This window comes from Mustela erminea, chromosome 19, assembly GCF_009829155.1.
Source record: "Mustela erminea isolate mMusErm1 chromosome 19, mMusErm1.Pri, whole genome shotgun sequence".
In the NCBI taxonomy this organism is placed as follows: domain Eukaryota; kingdom Metazoa; phylum Chordata; class Mammalia; order Carnivora; family Mustelidae; genus Mustela; species Mustela erminea.
In genome coordinates, this window is record NC_045632.1 from 23,424,194 (window position 1) to 23,445,549 (window position 21,356).

The following is a 21,356-nucleotide window of genomic DNA, read 5'->3' on the forward strand; positions in this document are numbered from 1 at the left end:
TGCCAACTTCAGGGCCTCGGCTACTCTGTAGAGACGGCTGATGAGCGACCCCATGGACCTCATTCCCACCATCTTTGTCCCACTTCTGTAGTCCCCTGATACCCAAAGTCCCCGGAGTCCTCTTTGGGTCGACTGGCCCCGCTCTACTCCAGCTCTTCACAAGCAGTCCACACGCCCGAACCACAGCCCCGGGGTTTCTGGCCTTCCCCCGCCTACAGTACACGGGAGCTGAGAAAGCCTCACGAAGGAGACACCGTCAAGACGAGCCGTGCCTGCTGTGTAGCGGAGCCTCCACCCGGCGCATGCGCCCCCGTAGGTCGGCGCGCGTCAGTGACGTCACAGACGACGCCACCTGAGAGCGCGCGCGCGCCTGCGACTCCAGGTGAGAGTTGCGGCGTCTCAGTCTGGCGACTTAGCGTGGCGCGCGAGCTCGGGCACAATACCTCCCTCCAGCCCAAACTTTAACGAGAGTTTTGATGGCCGAGGGCTGCTGAGAAAAGTGAAGAGAGGTAAAGAGAGGGTCGCCCGCAGGAAACGTCATCAGAACGCACCGGAAGCGGCTGGAGGATGAAGAGTAAGCGAGGTTGATGGCCTGTGAGCAGGGGAGGGGTGGGATGTAAAGGGTCGGGAACTTGGTGCTGGTAGGTGGACCGGTTCGCAGCGGAGACCGACTGAAACTGCTAGGGGAATTGTCCCGCCTTGCATCAGGGAAACCGAGGCCCGGAGTCCCGTTGGCCTGGCTCAGTCTCTGCGCTGAAGTTTGATGTCAGAGCTGGCGGCAGGTCCCCTGGGGCCCGCTCAGTGTGCTAAAGGAGGGCAGAGGGCCTTGGGCCGACTTGGCCGCTGCCTGCCACCTGCTGACGGTGGTAAAGGCCCCGATCCTCTCTACGACCTCGTTTCCCCTTCTGTGAGGTGCTGATGGTGGTTCCTGCCCTGGCAACTGTTCTGTGAAGGACCCTTCTCTGGTGGAAAGTGATGTGGAAAACAAAGGCAGAGGAAAAATTATTAAATTTCCTTACTACCTGCAGCCCATTGGCAAGTCCTTGAAACAGGGAGAGTAGCCTTCCTCTAAGGACTCAACTGCCTTGATGTTGACATTTTGCTAAGGGCATAGAGCAGTGCTAGCCCCACCCCGTCCCAGTATCTTATAAATGTACTTTAACATCTAAAAATCCTTTTGGATGGGGTGCCTGGGTGGTTCAATGGGTTAAGTCCCTGCCTTCAGGTGGCGTCCTGATCCCAGGGTTCTGGGATCAAGCCTCTCCTCAGGCTCTCTGCTCAGCAGGGAGCCTGCTTCCTCCTCTCTCTCTGCCTGCCTCTCTGCCTACTTGTGATCTCTATCTGTCAAATGAATGAATGAAATCTTTAAAAAAAAATTCTTTTGGAAATTTCCTTTATTTTAAGCCCCCGAAAATCTGTGTAGGCGATCATCTCCCAAGCATATGGACCACTGATTAACTTCTGAAGGGCCTCATGACTCAGGTTTTATTAGATAGTAATAAATGACACTTTTTAAAAAATTTCTTTTCAGTGTTCTAGAATTCATTGTTTATGCTTCACACCCAGTGCTCCATGCAATACGTGCCCTCCACAATACCCACCACCAGGCTTACTCAACCCCTGACCTCCCCTCCCCTCCAAACCCCTTAGTTTGTTTCTGAGTCCACAGTATCTCATGGTTTGTTTCCCCCTCCAATTTCCCCCAACTCACTTCCCTCCATCTCCCCATGTCCTCCATGTTATTTTTAACAATAGCTATCCCTCTCATGACCCTGGAAACCTTGCTTCCAAAATTCCACCATCCCTAACCCTGTCCCAACCTGAAAGTATATAAAGGGCCACTCTTCATGACGCTGGTCCAGCTCTTTCTTCCCATGGGTTGTGTCCCTGAGCTTAAATAAAACTACCTTTTTGTACAAAAGAGGTTTCAAGAATTCTTTCTTAGCTGTCAGCTTCAAACCCTAATGTCGTTACTACGTCCTGATCTGAGCATGCTGAAGAATGGTATCATAACCCAGGACCCTGGGAGTTGAGCAGAGAATAGCTGTGTCAAGGAAGGGAGCAATCCCTCAGGGCAGTTGTAAGCAGGGGAGTATAGACACCATTAAAACTGGTCTTTGGACCACTACGTTCATCTCCACCTCTGCCACTCCCTATCTCTGGGATCCAGTTATGGGTCTCAGCATATCTGAGCTTCAGCTTTCTCATGTGCATTATAGGAATAATGTCTACTTTAAAGGATTGTTCAGAAAATATAACAAGATAAAATGTGTAGCTTCTAGCCAGGTGCATGACAAATAATGAGTGCTCAGTAACTTTTAGATGTGGTTTATTCCAGAAAAGACTTTCAAGTCTAATCGAAGCACCTGTGACAGTTGAAGCAAAGTCATTCTGGGGTTGCTCTTTAGAAACAGGTTTTAACGCCATTCTTGCATTTGAAGCAAAACAAGACTCTGTACATAATATAATATAATATAATATAATTAATATACTGTGTATATTGTATAATATAAGTGCTTTGGTTTTCTTGTCCAGATGTACTCCAGGAAGCCCAAGGGAGCTGGGGTGGAATTTATAGAGTGTTGTGTGAATCAGATTTTGTAGTCTCTTGGACCTGAAACCAGGCCTTTCTGCTATACATCCTGCATTTACACCCATACTGTGTTCCCAAAGTCATGTTTTTCTTTATCAGAAAATTAAGTAGAAGCAAGAGTGTGGAAGTTTTTAAGGCTGAAACTACATAGATCAATATATATTCTTAGCTTAAAGAAAGACCTGTGTTTCACCAGTGAAGGACACCATTGTTGTATGACACACCCAATTTCTTTTTTTTTTTTTTTTTAATTTCTTTTCAGCGTAACAGTATTCACTGTTTTTGCACCACATCCAGTGCTCCCTGCAATACATGCGCTCCCTAACACCCACCATCTTGTTCCCCCAACCTCCCACCCACCTCCCCTTCAAGTCCCTCAGGTGGTTTTTCAGAGTCCATAGTCTCTCATGGTTCACCTCCCCTTCCAATTTCCCCCAACTCCCTTCTCCTCTCCATCTTCCCTTGGCCTCCATGCTATTTGTTATGCTCCACAAATAAGTGAAACCATATGATAATGGACTCTCTCTGCTTGACTTATTTCACTCAGCATAATCTCTTCCAGTCCCGACCATGTTGCTACAAAAGTTGGCTATTCATCCTTTTTGATGGAGGCATAATACCCCATAGTGTATATGGACCACATCTTCCTTATCCATTCGTCCGTTGAAGGGCATCTTGGTTCTTTCCACAGTTTGGCGACCGTGGCCATTGCTGCTATAAACATTGGGGTACAATTGGCTCTTCTTTTCACTCCATCTGTATCTTTGGGGTAAATACCCAGTAGTGCAATGGCAGGGTCATAGGGAAGCTCTATTTTTAATTTCTTGAGGAATCTCCACACTGTTCTCCAAAGTGGTTGCACCAACTTGCATTCCCAGCAACAGTGGAGGAGGGTTCCTCTTTCTCCACATGCTCTCTAACACATGTTGTTTCCTGTCTTGCTAATTTTTGCCATTCTAACTGGTGTAAGGTGATACCTCAATGTGGTTTTGATTTTACTCTCCCTAATGGCTAGTGATGATGAAAATTTCTTCATGTGTCTGAGAGCCATTTGTATGTCTTCATTGGACAAGTGTCTGTTCATATCTTCTGCCCATTTTTGATATGATTATCTGTTTTGTGTGTGTTGAGTTTGAGGAGTTCTTTATAGATCCTGGATATCAACCTTTTGTCTGTACCAACATTTGCAAATATCATATCCCATTCCATGGGTTGCCTCTTTGTTTTGTTGACTGTTTCCTTTGCTGTGCAGAGGCTTTTGATCTTGATGAAGTCCCAAAAGTTCATTTTTGCTGTTGTTTCCTTTGCTTTTGGAGATGAAACATATCTTGAAAAAAGTTGCTGTGGCTGATATTGAAGAGGTTACTGCCTATGTTCTCCTCTAAGATTCTGATAGATTCCTGTCTCACATTGAGGTCTTTTATACATTTTAAGTTTATCTTTGTGTACGGTGTAAGAGAATGGTCACGTTTCATTCTTCTACATATAGCTGTCCAGTTTTCCCAGCACCATTTATTGAAGAGACTGTCTTTTTTTCACTGTATATTTTTTCCTGTTTTGCCGAAGATTATTTGCCCATAGAGTTGAGGGTCCATATCTGGGCTCTCTATGCTGTTCCACTGGTCTATGTGTCTGTTTTTATGCCAGTACCATGCTGTCTTGGTGATCACAGCTTTGTAGTAAAGCTTGAAATCAGGTAACATGATGCCCCCAGTTTTATTTTTGTTTTTCAACATTTCCTTAGCGATTCGGGGTCACTTCTGATTCCATACAGATTTTAGGATTATTTGCTCCAGCTCTTTGAAAAATACCGGTGGAATTTTGATCGGAATGGCATTAAAAGTATAGATTGCTCTAGGCAGTATAAACATTTTAACAATGTTTATTCTTCCTATCCAAGAGCATGGAATGGTCTTCCATCTTTTTGTGTCTTCTTCAATTTCTTTCATGAGTGTTCTGTAGTTCTTCGAGTACAGATCCTAACCTCTTTGGTTAGGTTTATTCCCAGGTATCTTATGACACACACCAATTTCATGGACATAAATATGTGAAAAATCTTTTAAACATCTTACAGTGAACAGAATGTAATTATTTCCAAAATCTGCATGCAGGGAATCGCTATCATATAACTTTTATTAAATATTTATTTATTTATTTATTTGAGAGAGAGCACACTCAGTCAGGAGGGGAAGAGGGAAACAGAGTGATTCTCAAGCAGAATCACCTGGAATTCAGAACCAGACACAGAGCTCAATCCCAGGACCCTGAGATCATGACCTCGGAGAAATCAGAGTTGAACACTCAACTGACTGAGCCACCCAGGCACCCAGAGAAGCACTGTTTGAAAGCACACTCTTGTAACTCCTAGGATGTGTGGCCAGAGGGTAGAATAAGAGGCATCCAAGAAAGCTTAGAAACCTCTAAGAAGACAGCAGCCCTGTCTTCTATGTCTAAATAACCATAGTTTCATAGTTAGAAAAGTCATGAGTCTTATAGTCATGCCCAACCTGAATTATCATTTCTTATTCGTTTGAATCCCCCAGGTGTGGTCTACCATGCCTTTTCTCAGAAAGAGGCCAAAGAGTTCAACATTCAGATACAGTGGATGGCAGGAAGTCTGGGAGCAGCAGAGTTGATGACAAGGATGGCTTGATCCCCAGCACTGCGTTAGATGTCCTTCCCATGTCTTACTCCTCATCCTTCCAGTAGATGTGTTGGGCTCCGTTGAAATCTGCTGTTCTGACAGCCTATTTCCAGATGCTGGCCTTTCTCCCTTGTTTGATTAACTGAAACCTCTTGATCATGTGTCCTCTCCCATTGTGTAGGGGACACTGGCTATGCCCACCTGAAACCTGCCCTGGTGAGCTCTGTTATTTGACTTTGTCACTGCACACCCTTCACTCTTGAAGAGGCCAGGTGATCACATTTCCTAAGTGGAATTTCTGGATTATATCTGGATGCTGCCAACATGCTTTGTCAGTTTGGCAGAAGCTCCACTGGGGACTCCTAATGAGGGAGTTAACAGGAAATCAAGATTTTGAAAAACTGTACACTTTTATTTGGTTTCTTCATGAAGAAGGCCACTTAGGTATTTTTAAAAAGTAAGTAATTGCCATGTCATGGTAATAATACTGACGATAATGAATCTTTAGTTAGTATCTAAGGTGCAAAGTCAAAGCTGACTGCCCTCCTGACTGTGAGCTGCCTTGAAGGTCCAGTGTATCACATCATTCCTTCACTGCCCGCTTCTCCATAAGGGAGAGTGTAATTATTGACACATTAGCTTCCCAGGGTTTACAGCCCACTTACTGCAGCAGGGGGTCAGGAAATCCCCAGCCAAGAGGCAGGACCTGCATAGACACTGCCTGGGCTGTGGCCGACCTAGGACGCAGGCAGCCAAATGAGGAGTAGACCAGTGGAACTCCCCACGTGAAAGGCAGGGACATTTGAAGTTCTCTCAAGAATTTCACACTATTAGTGCAGTTCTTTTGCCCACATGTCCTAGGAGTCTGTGCTGAGTCACGGTCAAGTGCCGTTGTGCTCTTGGGAGAGAGTGAGCCCAGGAGGCTGAGATGCATTGGTACTTCCTTCCCCCAAGTGCTGCAGGAGCAGACTTAGCGAGTAGCCATGACACATCCATGGGGTCAAACCCAAGTAAAGGGGATTACCACATGGGCACCATGTCATTCCTGCCCCCAAGGTGTGGCCCACCCTGGGGCACCAGGTGGTACTGTTTTCACAAGTGTTCAGATAATTCCTTTGAGGCCATAGCTTGCCTTCATCTGGTCGTGACTGAATAAATATTGTTAGCATACATTTCTCAAGCTTTCCACCCTGCCAAGGATCAGAGAAGTCTTTCCTTCCTAATGTTAAGGGATTTGGGCTTTTTTCTTTGTAATCCCTTCACAATAACGTCAGAGATGTATAGTAGGAAGTTGAATTTTGACGTGGCTGTTTTGTGCAGCATCTGAATTGGTATTTGAGGGTGACTTTCACATCTGGACAGCTGCGGGGAGCTCACCTTCAGCAGATGAGAGGCTGTGTGAGGCTCAGTCGGGAGGCAGGTGGGTCAGGGAAGGCACCTCACCTGCTGTGTCTAGGAGGGCCTGGGGTCTGCGGCTGCCCCCACCAGAACAGTGGGCCCTGTGCCGCCCTGTCCCCATGCGGCTTCCGGGAGCCCAGCAGGCCGAGACCTTCGTGAGGGCCTTCCTGAAGCACAACACGCCACACATGAGCCAGCAAGCCCGCGAGGACCAGCTGCAACGCAAGGCTGTGGTCCTGGAGTACACCACTCGCCGGAAGCACAAGGAGAAGAGAAAGAAATCCAAGGGCCTCTCTGCAGGCAGAGGAGGGAGCTGCACCTCTTTGACATTAAGCCAGAGCAGCAGAGGTATGCCAGGGCATTTCTCCCAAAGGCAGCTTCCTCCTCCTGGAGTGGGTGTAGCTTTGGGAGACCCAGTTCCCCTGAAGCTAAGAGAGCTTCTCCCACTGCCACCACAAGGGGGCAGCCTCCCTTTACCAACTCAGGCTGGGTTTGCACTTGGCTTTCACAGCAAGGCACAGCCAGGCTCTTGCTGTTTGACTGTCTGGCTCCTGTCCTAGCCTTAACTAATGTGCCCCCACTGGAAGTGAGTCTGTTACCCATGGCAACAGGCTGTTTGTCTTTCGGCTTTCCCAGAGACAGGGGAACTGATGGATCTTAGTATATACTCTTTATAGCTTTTACTAGCACTAGACAGAATCATCCCCTGGGTTTATTGCCAAAGAACATGCTGCCCGCATGTTTCAGAGTTTCTGAAAAGGACGCATCACTCTGGGAGGACATGCTCTTCCCTCCAGCTGACACTGCATCCCTCCTTGGTCACGCTTCTGCACATGCTCGTCATCGGACGGTTTGTAGATCTCGCTCCAAGAGCTGCAGCCAAATAGCCTCCCACAGACACAGTCAGTCACTGTGTCTGGGACCCCGCTTGCAAAGAGAGCTGTGCTGCGGGTGGAGGAAGGGGCCACTTCCTGCCCAGGTTTCCCTCGCTGGTGTCTACACAGGTAGAACCCACTTTGAGTTTGAGCCTGAGGTTTCCCAACAGTTTCCTATAACAGGTTCCCCGTGAGGCACCAGGACCCATAATAATGACCCCAGAGGAAAGCCTCTGAGATCCTCTCACCTGGTCCCTCCCTGGCATCCCACCACTGGCCTACCTTTCAGACACACCTGGTCCCTTACGTGGGGACGTGTATGGCAGCCTGCAGCTCCTGTCTGCTCCCCTCAGGGTTGGCTTCTGTAGCAGATGATCTCAGAGAGCAATGTTGAAGCAAGATATAAGTTTAGTTCATGAAAAGCCGTCCAGATGAGCACATCCTGCCCCCTGGGCTGGTGTGGCAGAGACTTGGGCAGTGCTGCCCTGGGAGCACCCGGCTGCTCCCATCTGTGCAGGGTGCCTTGTGGTGTGAGGGGTGTGCTGGAGTGCTGGCCATCCAGGCTGCATGTAGCCAGCAGGAAGGATGTAGGGGCACCAGGAGGGTTCTAGCAGCAGAAACCGGTTCAGGAGGGGGACGCAGATGTCAGTCTGTTGGGTTATCTGCTGTGGAACTAGGATCTGCACCCAGTTCCCCATGACCTGGGTAGGGCTCCGTGGCATCAGGCTGTGCTCTATGCCCTGTTGATGTCACAATCCCAAGCTCATGTCGCTTAATTCTTTACTTCTTTCTACCTTAGCCACAGATAGTCTTTTTCCCCCCTACATGAACTCTGGAAGCAGTACATCCGGGACCTGTGCGGTGGTCTCAAGCCAGACACGTGAGTTGCATGCCTGCAGACCTGCCCTTTGGGGCAGAACCCAAGGCTTACGATGACTGTGAATGCAGCCTTCGGAGCCAGCTGGCTGCAGAAGTTCGTAGACCTGTGTGCCCCTTCAGAACTCTCGCTCATGGTGAACACAGGCCTTCTGCTTACCTTCTAGGCAGCCGCACGTGATCCAGACCAAGCTGTTGAAGGCGGATCTTCACGGGGCTCTCGTTTCAGGTACCTCGCCTATGAGCCCACGGTCCCCCGAACACCCACAGCATCACTCAGCAGCGCGGCTCTGTGCCACAGGGCTAGACACACTCTTGTCACGTGGACGTTTCCAGATCACCAGCGTTGAGGGTGGGAGAGGACTAGCTACCCCAGCCAGTCCTGGCCACTTTCTGGATACATTCTAAATGATCTTTATGTGTGTCTTTCCACACGGGGACCCCTGCTGCTCTCCCACGGGGCACAGCAGCTGTTGTACGTGTCCCCAGCCCTGAGCAGAGAGTCCCTTTCACCCATTTCCCCCGCTCAGTCTCAGCTGCGGACTCCCAGCTCCCAGTGTCCTGTCCGGGGCAGACCGTCCCCTGAGCGTCGTCATTCATCCAGCCGCCCTGCACACAGCTGCCCCCCGTCCAGCAGGCCTCACGACCCGTCCATACCCAGAACTACTCCGGCCTGCTCACATCAGCCCCTGCCCTGGGGTTCCCAGCTCCGATCACGGTACCAGTGTTTACCCTGGTTGTTCACCCAAAACCTGGGCGGTAACACCTTTCTTCTTCCCTGATCCATTAGCACATTCCATCCGCACGTCCTAGCTCCCAAATCCAAGCCACTGCCATTGCCCCTGGATTCTGGTAGAAGCTGCCTAGCCCTCTCCCTGCTGGCACACTGCTTCTCCCCAACCAGGCAGCCCGAGGGTAGGTTTAAGGCCAAAACTCAGGCCATGTTTGTCTTCTGTTTCCTTGCTGTGGTCTAAAAGGCCCCTCTGGCTCTATTGAGCACCAGGTCTAACCACATTGGCCTGCTTTCTGCTTCTCACACACTAGGCCCTACCTCAGGCCTTTGCTGTTGCTCCTTCCCTCTGCCCAGAGTTCTGTGTGTCACAGACTGATTGCTTCTCAGTATTCAGGTCCCTACTCACACGTCACTTCCCCCCAGGGCTTACCATCAAGAACAGTGAACCTTCTCCCCATGACCTTGTGTATTTTCTTCATAACAATTACTACGATCAGAAAATGCAGTCATACTATGGAGTATTATGCCTCCATCAGAAAGGACGAATACCCAACTTTTGTAGCAACATGGACGGGACTGGAGGAGATTATGCTGAGTGAAATAAGTCAAGCAGAGAGAGTCAATTATCATATGGTTTCACTTATTTGTGGAGCATAACAAATAGCATGGAGGACATGGGGAGTTAGAGAGGAGAAGGGAGTTGAGGGAAATTGGAAGGGGAGGTGAACCATGAGAGACTATGGACTCTGAAAAACAATCTGAGGGTTTTGAAGGGGCAGGGGGTGAGAGGTTGGGGGAACCAGGTGTTGGGTATTGGAGAGGGCATGGATTACATAGAGCACTGGGTGTGGTGCAAAAACAATGAATACTGTTACGCTGAAAATAAATTTAAAAATTTTAAAAATTGTATTAACAAATATCATTGTATAACAAAAAAATTATATTAATAAATATCAGTGTATAATGAAAAAAAAATGCAGTCATCTGATGTGGCACACATTCCCTCCTACCATTAGAACATCAGCTCCATGATAGCAGAACCGAGAACAGTCTTGTTCACTGTCATGCCTGGCACTGACCTCAGACGGTGCCAGGTATGTGGTAGGTGCTTGGTGACTTGTCTACAGGCTTCATGGGACATGGGTCAGGAGAGCCAAGGGGCCAGCTGCCTGTGGTGGCAGTTCGCCTCAGTCACTGCTTCAACGCCTGTAGCAAGATCCCATTCTGGCCAGAGTTTGGTGGGTCGTGGGAAGGATGTGATGCGCTGGTCTTCCTTCAGATCCCATCGCTGAGACTTGGGCCCATCCCAGCAACCTGTGGATCTTGGTGGTGCTGGACACACATGTGACTTCTTGGCTCCAGAGTCCTTCCCAAAACCCCTGTAGCTGCAGGCCCTCCAAAGGACATCTTGTCAGAACAGCTGAGAGGCTACAGAGCCATAGTCAAGGGACAGGGACCCTGGACTCTCATCCAGCTTGGTCCCTGTCCAGCTGAGGAGCCCCCCACTCCCCACTGCCCCCACCTAGCTGGTTGTGGCTGCCCAGCACCCCCAAGGCTGAGGGTTTGAATGCCCTTTTCCTTTGCAGTCACGAAATCCAAATGCCCGTCCTATGTGGGTGTTACAGGAATCCTCCTACAGGAAACAGCACATTTTCAAAATCCTCACCGAAGAAGACCACCTGAAAGGTACGGAACTGTCTCAGGGTGTGTGGCCTGTGGCCTCCCTGGCTTTGTCGGCCCTTTCCTCGTGGCTTCAGTGAGTCCATTTGGCTTCCTCAGGTCAGCACAGATTGCAGATCCCAGCTGGTCCTGCATTCCACGTCTGCTGAGAGTGCCCCTGCCCTCATGGCTCTCCCCAGGGCATCTGGAGCCTAGCCAGCAGCGCAGCCAGATAGGACTGGGGGGAGGGCTTCTGGGCTGCGCATCCAGATAGGAGGGTCTGTTTCTATGACTGAGACCTTCCCCTGCCCCAACCTCCTGCCCTGCCCCAAGGAGTGGAGCTAAGCAGACCCTGAGGGTAGCTAGCTTAGTGCTTGTCCCTGGGGTTCCAGGATCTGGCCCTTTCCGGTAACCCTTTGGGTTCCAGGAAAGCAGGTGCAGCCTCCCCTGCTGGGTGTGCCAGAGTTCCTTGTTCTGGCAGATGAGCCTAAGCATCTGGACTGTCGACATTTCCACACCCCTTAAAAGCAGATCTGAGATTGCAAAACCACAGTGGGAGGCTTTTGTTCCTTTATTTTGGAGTTTGCTTTTTCTTGCTGCTTCCTTCTGTTTTCTTGTATGTTCTTGTCTCATTTTAGACCTCAGAAAGTGGTGTCTGGGTGCCCTCACGGCATAAAGCCATGAGTCAGTCTGAAAACTATGCGGGGAGACCTGTTTTTTGCACTTTTTCTGGGAGTTTGCTTTAGAGCATTTGATCCTAAAAATTAGTGTTGAGTTATATCCAAATCTGAATACATCAATCTTAGGGCAGAAAAACAGCCTGTTGTCCTGGTGCTGCTGAGCTTTGTGGACTCTCTGTTCCTTACTAGCTTACGTTCTAATGTCTAATGTAGACATTTTAGGAAGGTCTTGTGCTTCAGCGTGAGCTTAACTGTCAGGATGGGTTTTTTTTCCCCTTGTCCTTTTTCTCTTGGTTGTTGTTGTTGTTGTTGTTTTTCCCAGTTATCCCCAAGCTAAACTGTGTGTTTGCAGTAGAAATTGATGGCTTCATTTCCTACATTTATGGAAGCAAATTCCAGTTTTGGTCAAGTGAGCGATTTGCCAAGAAATTCAAAGTGAAGTGAACAGCTGACCTGTGAGCTCTCTGCTGCGGAGACAGCCGTTTGGGACCCCAAAAACGGGGACACCTGCATGCCCACCTTTCAGCGGAGAGACGACGGGTTGGTTCTGCTTCTAGATCACCCCAGCCCATTAACATCGGAGTTAAGAACAGTTCATCATCCGGGAAGAAATGTCTCTTACTGAGCAAAGTCAGGGAATGGAGGGGTGTCTGTTTCTAGGTGACGACCGGTGTGCATTGCTCCCGTGAGAGAAAATCCTGGCAGGATCGGCACAGGTTGACCTGACTGGTGGCATTATTAGGTTTTTATTATTTCTCTTTTATCCTTTTCTTTGTTTCCTGAGTGTTCTGTAATGAATCCATTGTTTATGTAATAATAAAGTACATGTGTCAGCGATAAGGGGGTCCTGGTGAAGGACCGAGCCCATGGCCCAGCCTGGCTGGAAGGGAGGTGGGCTGGAGGCTGTCCCTGGTAGGCAGTCCCACTTCTATAGTGTAGACAGCTGCCCTTAGGTGCCTGCTTCCCGAGGGCAGGGGCTTGGAGCATCTGACATGTTAGTTTAAGTCACGTCCCCTGTGGAACTCTTGGACCTAACTGCTGTTTCCAGAAAGCTGGAGAGTGAATGGTGAAGTCGCAGAGGGCCTTTGGGCTCACTGGCTCTGGAAAGTAGTACGGGGCCGGGGCCAGGATGCAGGATGCCAGGTAAGCTGGTGCTTGCAGTGGTCGTTCAGTACAGGGAGCTCCGACCTGCAGCTCCTTCTCATTGCCGTGGCTCTTAGGCTCCAGGGTGGGCTGAAGGGGAACAAGACTGTAGCTCTTCCCAAGCTCTCATGTCCTGAAGAGTCCGCAACAGGGTCCTCGCTGCGTGCTGCCGCCGGAAGCCTTGACTCTTCGGTCTGACTCAGCCTGTGTGCCTTGTGTCTACCAGGCATTAGGTGAGGTGCTCGCAGGCAGGCCCGAGTGGGGACAGGGCATGGGCGGGCCGGCTTCCACTGTGTGGTGGTCGGGAAGCCCCATGGCTCAGAAGGACGGATGGCCTGTTCCTTTGAGAAGTCCGCGTTTGCCGACCAACCAGGTGAGGGCAGAAACGTTGCTGGGAACAAACCAGCAGCAAGTCCATGAGGTTTTTTTTTTGTTTGGTTTTTTTTTTTTTTTTTTTTTTTTGCTGCAGGAGCAGCAGCGGGTCCAGACACTTGGCTTTGTCCGTATGTCCCGCTGGGCCCCTGCACTGGAGGAGAAAGGCCGTGGGGAGGGAATGTAAACTCCAACTCTGATGGGAGAGCAGGAAGCCCTCACTCAGTGCCTCTGCACCTCCCAGAGGCTTGGGGAGCGCCCGTGTCCATCTGTGTGGGGGCCGCGGCTCATCAGGATGGTCCAGGGTCAGCTCAGATGCTCTCCCACTGCCGCCATCACTGCCTGTGCTGCAGGCCTCAGGTCCCAGCCCCGCTGGGGACAGGGCAGCTGGCTGGCCATGGACGCCTGTGCTCTGACAGCCTGGGTTTGCCACATTGGGCTCAGCCTCAGGGCTCGCTACGCAGGGCCTCACCACCTGAGAGGGCTGCCAACGTGTAAATATACAACTGCTTCCAGAACCATTGGTGCCACTTGGTTTGTGAAATGTTTTTCAGGGTGCAGACTCAAGTTTCTCTGTGAATGGCTGTTCATTAGTAGCCTTCTCTCCCCGCTTCCCCGAGGACACTTGACAAGAACGCTCATCTGCCATGACGCTGCCACTGTGCCCGCCTGTTTCCAGGATGCCCTGTTGTCCCCACAGCCCACCTAGGGTCACTGGGTCCTATGCCCTGAGGACTGTGCCCCTGAGGTCCCAGGCTAGGCAGGACACTGGCTCTCAGTGAGCGTCCTAATGAGGCCACACCAGCTGCTCCCCAGAACCAGGCTGAGGCCTCCGGCGGTGGACCAGGGCTGGCCACGTCCCCACAGCTGTGGCACAGGGCCGGTTGTGGAGGGTGCTGTGGTAGCCTGCAGTCCGGGCTCCTACCTCCACTGCCTTGGGAGCAGAACCCCAGTAGAGCTGTGGCCTTGGAGGTGTAGGCCTGTGGGAGACAGCTACGTCAGCCTCACTTGTTGGTCTCACCCACTGGAGGAACCAGAGAGGCCCACGGAGCAGCAGAGTGGTGACCACCTGGGGACGGGACTCAGGAGCCGCAAGGCCAGGACACATCAGCCCAGGCACCCACTGTTCTCCAAAAAGTGAGTGGGCCCGTGGGCCCTTTACGTTCCCTGGAGTTGACTGCGTGTGGGGAACTGAGACTTCCTGCAGGGCCCATAGAGGACAGGCGCCTCCAGAAAAGGATGAAGCACCTGGAGGAGGAAGCGAGGGCAGCACGGGTCATGGCCCCTTCGTTAGCTGGGGCTGCCCTAACCAAACTGCAGACGGGCAGTGTAAACAGAACATCCTTCCCCACCGCTGCAGAGGCTGCAAGTCCGAGTTTAAGGTGCCCTCCTGGCTGGGGTCTGGTGAGAGCCTTCTCCTTGGCCCCTTCTTGCTGTGTCCTCCTGTGGCCTTCCTCAGTGCACACCTGCAGGGAAGGATAGCCATCTGGTGTCTCTTCCTCCTCTGACTGGGACATCCGTCCTGTAGGTTAGGGTTCCACTATACGACTCATTTCACCGTGATTGCCCCCTTAAAGGTTCTGTTCTCAGTGCAGTTACACTGGGGATGAGGGCTTTGAGAGAATTTGTGGGGACATGATTCAGTCCAGAACAGTGGTGGAGCTGCCCACCCAGAACAGAAGCCCCTAGCAGAGCCCCTCAGAAAGGCTGCAGTAGCCAGCCTGGCTCCCGTCCTCAGACACTGGCCTGGCCGGCCTGCAGCCCTGACTAGGTTGCTGGCGCCACTAGCCGGTTCAGCTGGTCCAGCTGCTGGGCCCTGAGCTCCCCTCAACACTGGGTCCCATGCCTGGCTCAGACGGGAGCTTAGGTCCAGCGGCCTCTCCACTGCCGGCTTCCCTCGCTTCTGCAAACCACTGAGCTCCTCCGTCACCCTCCCTTCAGGCACAGGGACAGTGGTGGGGGAGGAGACGCACCCACGGGGCGGGGTGGACAGGGAGGCTCCCTGGAGGAGGGGGCTCGATGCAGGTTGCCGTGGGATGTGAAGAGGGACACTGAGGCTCAGGACCAGGCTGGCAGAGCAGTCATGGAGACCCCAGGACAACGCCTGCCCATGAGACTCAGGGCCAGCAGGAAGGAAGGTGGGAGCGGGTGGCAGAGCTCTGGCTACTGATCCCAAACCCATAGGAGGTGCTTTAGGTCCTGCCTGGTTCCGTGGGAGGGGAGAGGTGTTAGAGAAGTTGTAAGCCCCTGGGACGGGGCAAGGTGCGGAATCCTGCTGACCCGTTCGCCCAGTCCTGACATGCTTGGGGGCCTCCATTTCACCAATTGGCAAGTGGGGCCATGAGACCAGATGAGGGTTTCCTGAAGGGGGATCCTGGGGCTTCCAACACATGCATCAGTGTCACCAGGACACCCATTCGAAGCAGCCAGCTCCTGGGCTGCTGTCAGCCTCCAGGGGCCTAGACGACTTCATGGGTCTGTCAGACCCCAGCTGGCTCCTCCGGTCACTGAAGTGTGAGGATCGTGGATCCCAGATGGTGGCGCAAGTGTCTTCCAGCTCTGACACCTGGACTGTGATTTGAGATTTGGGACTCTCGGGATGGCGTTTTCCGGATGCTGGAAATGCTGGAAAAGATTGTCAGTGACGGATCTCTCAGGTTCTGAAGAGTAAACATGAACATTCCCCCAAAAAGCCATAAATTATGGTAAAAAGCTGTCTTTCTGGACAATGGCTTTCGTTTTAATTTAGTTTGCATTTCTTAGCTATAATGTCTAATTAAGACATCTGTTAAATGTCTATAATATTAATTTGATGGGGGGTTCTAATAGAACTGTATTGGAATTGTCCATTTAATTAACCTCATGGGCCTTTAATGGATGTCTTAAATAGACATCATTAACAAGAGTGCTAGACAAATTAAAATTAGAGTCAGTAACATTCTTGGTAATTTTTCCTGAGCTGTGAAGGACGAGTGTTGCTAAGTAGACGGACGCAAAGACGGGCTGCACAGAGGAGTGTGGGGGCTGGTGTCCCCAGCAGGGCTCCAGCACGGACGAGGCCCCAGGTCGGGCTCAGCCGTTCTGTGTCCTGGCCTCCCCTTCGTGCACCTCCCACACACAGCGCTTGCTGAGCTGTCAGATCGAGCTCTGATGAGGAGAAGGTAGCGAGGGAGGAAGAGGGACCCAAATCCCGGGTCTCTGCATGGCTCGCATTGAGATGGAACAGACATGAGACAGGACAGACCAGGATGGGGCAGGCTGGGCTGGGCTGGGGGGGTGGAGTGCGGTAAGAGGGGAGGAGGTGGCCCATTTCCCCCACCACTCCGCGGAGCAGTCTCCCTCGGGTGAACTACACTCCCAAACCCAGGGCTGGGTTCCCCATCTCCACATCCCAGGTGGCCTCTCAGGGCGGCTGACCGTTAACCACTGCCTCCCTCCTGAGGCACTTGTGTCCCCACACTCCCTGACAGTCCCCCCCCTCCTGGCCACTCCCTCTCTGTCCTTTCATGGAACCTCCTCCTCCTCCTCCGAGCTTCTAAATGTTGGAACGCCCTGATCTCCGTCCTTGGACTCCTCACCTTTCCCCTCAGCTGGTCCCACCCACAACCCCCAACACACCTGACTCAGAAGATCCTGTTGGCAGCCCTGCTTCTCCCCAACCCCACTGCCGAATCTGGAGCTTTATCATCGGCCTCCCCTAATTCCAGTGGGAGCTCCTTTGAGCTCACGGTGGCTCTGTTTTGATGGCTGATGTGTCCCCAGTGATCTAGAAGCACTCGCTGACCTGGAATGGGTGCTCAGTGAACATTCGCCGGGGGAGTGGAAACCACGGCTGGTTGACCAAACCCCTGGGAGTGTAATGGGCTCCTGACCTGAAGAGGCTGGGCAAGAATCAAGGACTCTCTCCCACGAGGACGCTCCCCTTCAACCGCCATCTCAGTGAACAGCCTCTGTCTCTCCATTTAGGTCAGAAACGCAGGAGGCCTCCTACTCCCTGCCTGCTGTTGGCGCCTGCCCCCATCCGGTCTCTCAGGAAGTGCTGGTGGCGCTCCCTTGTCTTCCCTGCGCCCGCTCTCACCCCCCCTCCCACCACCCTCATGGCCTCCCTGCCTCCACATGTGGCCCCACACAGCTCAGGTGACCGTTGGGAAGCAGGACTCAGATCGTGTCACTCTTCTGCTCAAAACCTACAAGTGACTTCCCAGTACACTTAGAACTAAACCCAGTGTCTGACCAGGGTCATCAAGGGCCCCCCAGGACCTAAGCCCAGCCTGCCTCTCCCAGCTCCCCAGTGTCCTGCCCCCGTGCCTTCTCCACAGCTCTGTCCCACTCAGACCACTCGCACCTTCCCGGGACCTGTGAGCACAAGGCAGCCCCCTCCTCTGCACTCAGCTCTGCACCGCTGGCCAGCCTCCCTCTCAGCGGTCCCCCAGCGGTCCCTTAGCATGTGACCTCATTTCACACTGGACACAGCGCCTGTCAGTAACCTTCCCTGCTGGGTCATTGTTTTCTTCCAGCAGAACGTACGCGTCATGAACTCCAAGACTTGGCCTGGCTCGTCCACCCCTGCAACCCTTGTCCCTCAGTGCCCTCTAGAGCACTGCCCTCCACGTAGTAAGTGTTCCGTTAAATACTTCTAGTCTGACAGCGAGCCGAGGGTGTGGCCCTAATGGTGGCTAAGGGTGGCCACACCCAGCCATGGTGACCCCCATCTGGCCCCTACAGACGCCTTCCCCCACTGTGGCTTTCCACAGCAGAGCAGCACCGCGTCCTGTGACCCCCAGGCCACCCCAGCCTTTCAGGCAGGCAGGCGCCCCAGACAGCAGCAGTGCCTGGACACCATGTGGGTCCTTCTCGCATCCCAGCCAGGTGAGAGCTTACACACTGCGGGCAGCTGTGACCTGCAGCAGGCGTGGCAAAGCCCCTCTGTCATCTCCAACTTTACCCACTGGACCCAAGGTGCAGGGGGAGGCAGGCGGGGCTGGTGCTGGGCAACCCGGCCTGGAGTCCCTGAGTTCAATCAGGAACCTGGCACTCAGGATACCCAAGTTCAAAGTCAAATTACTCTTGACTTTCATTTTCAACCACAAGGGACAAGGCTGAGTGTGGTGTTTACAATAGATTCATTGAATCTGCAGGAATTAAACTGCAGCCCCTGTCAGGAGGGAGGGAGGGAGCTGCGGGTGCCTTCCTCTCTGTTCTGGGGACATCCGCCTTGTGGTGGCTGAGAAGGAGAAGCACCCCTAGTTGCTCTTCATCTCCCCGGAAGGGGTGTGAGCAGAACGCAGTTCCTAGTTAAACCGCCGCTAACCAGTGGTGTGCTGGCCCGGGGCTGGGGGCTGGGAGCACGAGCACCTCACTGGCGGATAGCTCGTCGGGCTGTAGTTTAGGGTTCGTGACCTTGCTGTGTGTGTTACACTTGGATTAAAACTGTGCTTGTCAATGACCCGCTGAGTCCGCGGTGTGGCTGCTTCCTCACATCCGAAAGGGAAGCGTCTCTCTGTGCTGGTGTGTTGTTCCCGATGGCCATGCCCGTTACCCTCACGGCCCTTGCCTGAGAATCAGGGGTTTCTAGCAAGGAAACCCAAAGTGCTCACGGGGGCGTTATGCCCTGAAATTCACCCTCTTAACATCTCCCACCTCTCTCCCCTGGACCTCCAGGGACTATGACATCAGCAATCCTGTCACAAAGGAGTGGTTGCCACAGACCTGGTCCGCACGAGGCTCTCAATGAGTGCTGGTAACGGCAGCCATGAGGGGTGTGGGCTGGGCTGGGGAGGGACACAGTGCCCATGTCAGAGGGACCTGGCGGGTCTGGAGGTAGAGCAGGCTTCCCTTGGGAAGTGACTTTAAGATGAGGCCAGAGAGCTGAGTGGGCTTCAGTCAGGAAAGGGACCCCCTGCAGAGGAACCTGAGGTGGGAAGTAGGGCCTGGAGTGGACAGCAGGGACTGGCAGCTAGTGCCTGGGGCACTGGGCAGGATGTCAGAAGCCAGGGAAGGGAGGGGCCAGAGTGAGGGCTGGAGACCAGTAAGGAGGCTGAGGGTTGTGAGGGCCATCTGTGGCCTGACCCACGGTGTCGGCTTCAGAGATACACAGAAACAGGTTTGAGGGGTGCACGTACCACCCCACGAATAAGATCTTAGGTTCACATGCCTCCACAGGTCTGCACCTGACCATCCACTCACAGCCACGTGGCCTGTGAGGTTGGAGTCCAGCTGGGTGAGCAGAGGTCGACCCCAGCCTGCCAGGCTGATAAACAGAGGGGGTGAGTGCAAGACCAGCAGGGCCTAGGAGGTAGGGGAAGCCACTGAGGTCTTCTCCGAGAAAAGAAGAGGGGACAGGTGGGCAGATCGGCAGGTAAGGAAGGAAGAAGGAGCCCTGGGTCAGAAATGAGGAAGATGGCAGAGCTGGGCCAGGGATGGGGAGTGGTGTGGGCACATCCCCGGGATGTCCTTAACTGGCTTGGCTCTGTGACCTTAGGCAAGCCACCTCCCAGTGCCTCAGTGTCCTCATCTGTTAAGTTTAAGTCTCCTGAATAAAGCAAAAGGAGCAAGGTTTACCACGTGGTCTCATCTGAAAACTCGGAGTTCAACAGTGTCCCGTCTCATCTTCTAAACACATGGGACCTGTCGCTTGTCAAAGCTGTCCCCTCCAAGCCCACACTCTTGGTGGAGCCTTGGAATATCCCCCAAGAAGTTAGCCCTACTGGCCTGTGTGCTGACCAAGGACACTGAGATCACCCGTTCCAGAATCACCCAGCCACGGTGTGGCTAGGCCCCCTCCCCAAATCAGAATCCATGAGGGCTCCCTTTCCCTCTGTATTTTAAGCCCCCACTGTCTGCCATGGTGAGGACAGGTCTCTGGTTTGCAAGACAGGACCCCTGCCAGCTGCTGGCTCTGGGCAGTGCTTGCTGCGGAACTTAAAGACCGCAATAACTATTGAACATCCTATTACGAGGCTGCCTAATTAATGCAAATGAGAGTTATCGTCCGCTCACAGAGGCTGATGCTTCTCCAAGGAGGCCCTGCCAGTCTCCCAGGCCCCATTCCAGGGCCATTTATGGGGGCAGCCCCATTCTGGCTTGGTTGAGTTACAGGTAAGTCATGGCCCTAAATAATGAAGACAGAGTGCTCACGAGTCCCCAGGAGTCAGGCGGCTCGGGCTCCAGTCCCCGAACCAGAGACACTCCCTCTCTGCTTTCCTCAGACCCAAAGGTTCAGCTGTGCCCTGAAGCCCAAGGAGCAAGAGACTCTTGGCCTTCTGGCAGGGAGGCCAAGGAGCCTGTCCCCTGGTCTCTGCACTTAATACAGTCCTTTGAGGCCTGTAGGGCCGGGCCGCCTACCTCCAGACTGCCCCCCGCCCCCATCCTGGAGCTGCAGGCCAGGTTTGCTGGGACCAGTCAGGTTTAGCACAGTCCCAGGCAAATCGGGACCATTGGCCATCCTACTCCAGCCCTGCTAGGATGCTCTCTCGGGATCAATATCCAGCTCCTTTTAGCTCCTGGGGGGACAAGGATCGCACTGAAGGCCGCCTTCTCTGAGAGGCCTTCCCAGGCAGTCTGTCTTAGTCAGTCCCCTCCTTGCTGCTCACCCCTGGCCATATAGTAGAACCCTGTAGCGAGTTTTTCAAATAGTACCAAAGCTCAGAGCTTATCCCCTAAAACTACACCAGAATCCCTGGGTGCAGGACCCAGGTATCTGTAGGTTTTCACTCAGTGGTAGAAAAATCTGAGTTCAATTCCCAGCTCAAACACTGCATGGCCCTGGGCAAGTCACTTGGCCTCTGGGAGTCCGGGCTTCCTTGTTGGAAATAGGAATATCTATCCCATGTAGAAAGAAGCCAAGAGGGCCAGGCACAGAGTAAGTCTCATTAGGTTATGCTCTGTCCTGGCTCTTTCTATTGCTGAATGGTTGGTTCCTGAGCTCCAAGAGCTAGCCTGAGAGCTTGGGCTTTGCCAACCATGGTGCTTTGCAATGACAGACACATGGACACAGTCTTTAAAGCTGGGCAGGGGCCTCTCAGCCAGAGCCCAGATACCAGGTACCCACATTTGCCATACCTCTTTGTACCATGCAGTGAACACATGGCTGTCTCCCCACCAGGAGTCTGAGAAATCCACCCTGGAGTCCTGGGCTCAGCACGAAGGCGGGCTCAACGTCAGCATTTAGAGAATGAGCAAGTGAATCAGCGAGCGTGCCCACGGCTGGTGTGGTCATTTCAGGGCCACTTCTGTGGCAGGACTGTGCTTCTGAGAGGTGTCTCTTGACACCCTTACCAACTGGCCCATCCACAGGCTGGAGCCCTTCCCAGCATGCCTTGTAGAGGGTGCATGGCGCTGTTTCCTAAAAGTCATTTCCAAACAACCCGAATGAGTCTTGTAA

At 52.7% G+C, this 21,356-nt stretch overlaps 1 protein-coding gene across 13 annotated transcripts in view; it reads left to right on the forward strand.

The window, feature by feature from the left end:
- Positions 1-369: 369 nt before the first annotated feature.
- LOC116579740 (ribonuclease P protein subunit p29-like) overlaps positions 370-21,356 on the forward strand; it is a 29,161-nt gene continuing 8,174 nt past the window's right edge. The window contains exons 1-6 of one of the 13 annotated variants that reach the window (XR_004281392.1): positions 6,898-8,390; positions 8,554-8,615; positions 10,706-10,805; positions 13,528-14,110; positions 17,494-17,587; positions 17,699-17,842. Coding sequence is in view for 1 of the 13 variants with exons in the window: in XM_032325428.1 (XP_032181319.1) it covers positions 6,755-6,983; positions 8,616-8,738; positions 10,706-10,805; positions 13,528-13,552 (477 nt within the window). In the remaining 12 variants the exon portion in view is untranslated. The other 12 variants (XR_004281391.1, XR_004281390.1, XM_032325428.1 and 9 more) reach the window with 12 other exon arrangements.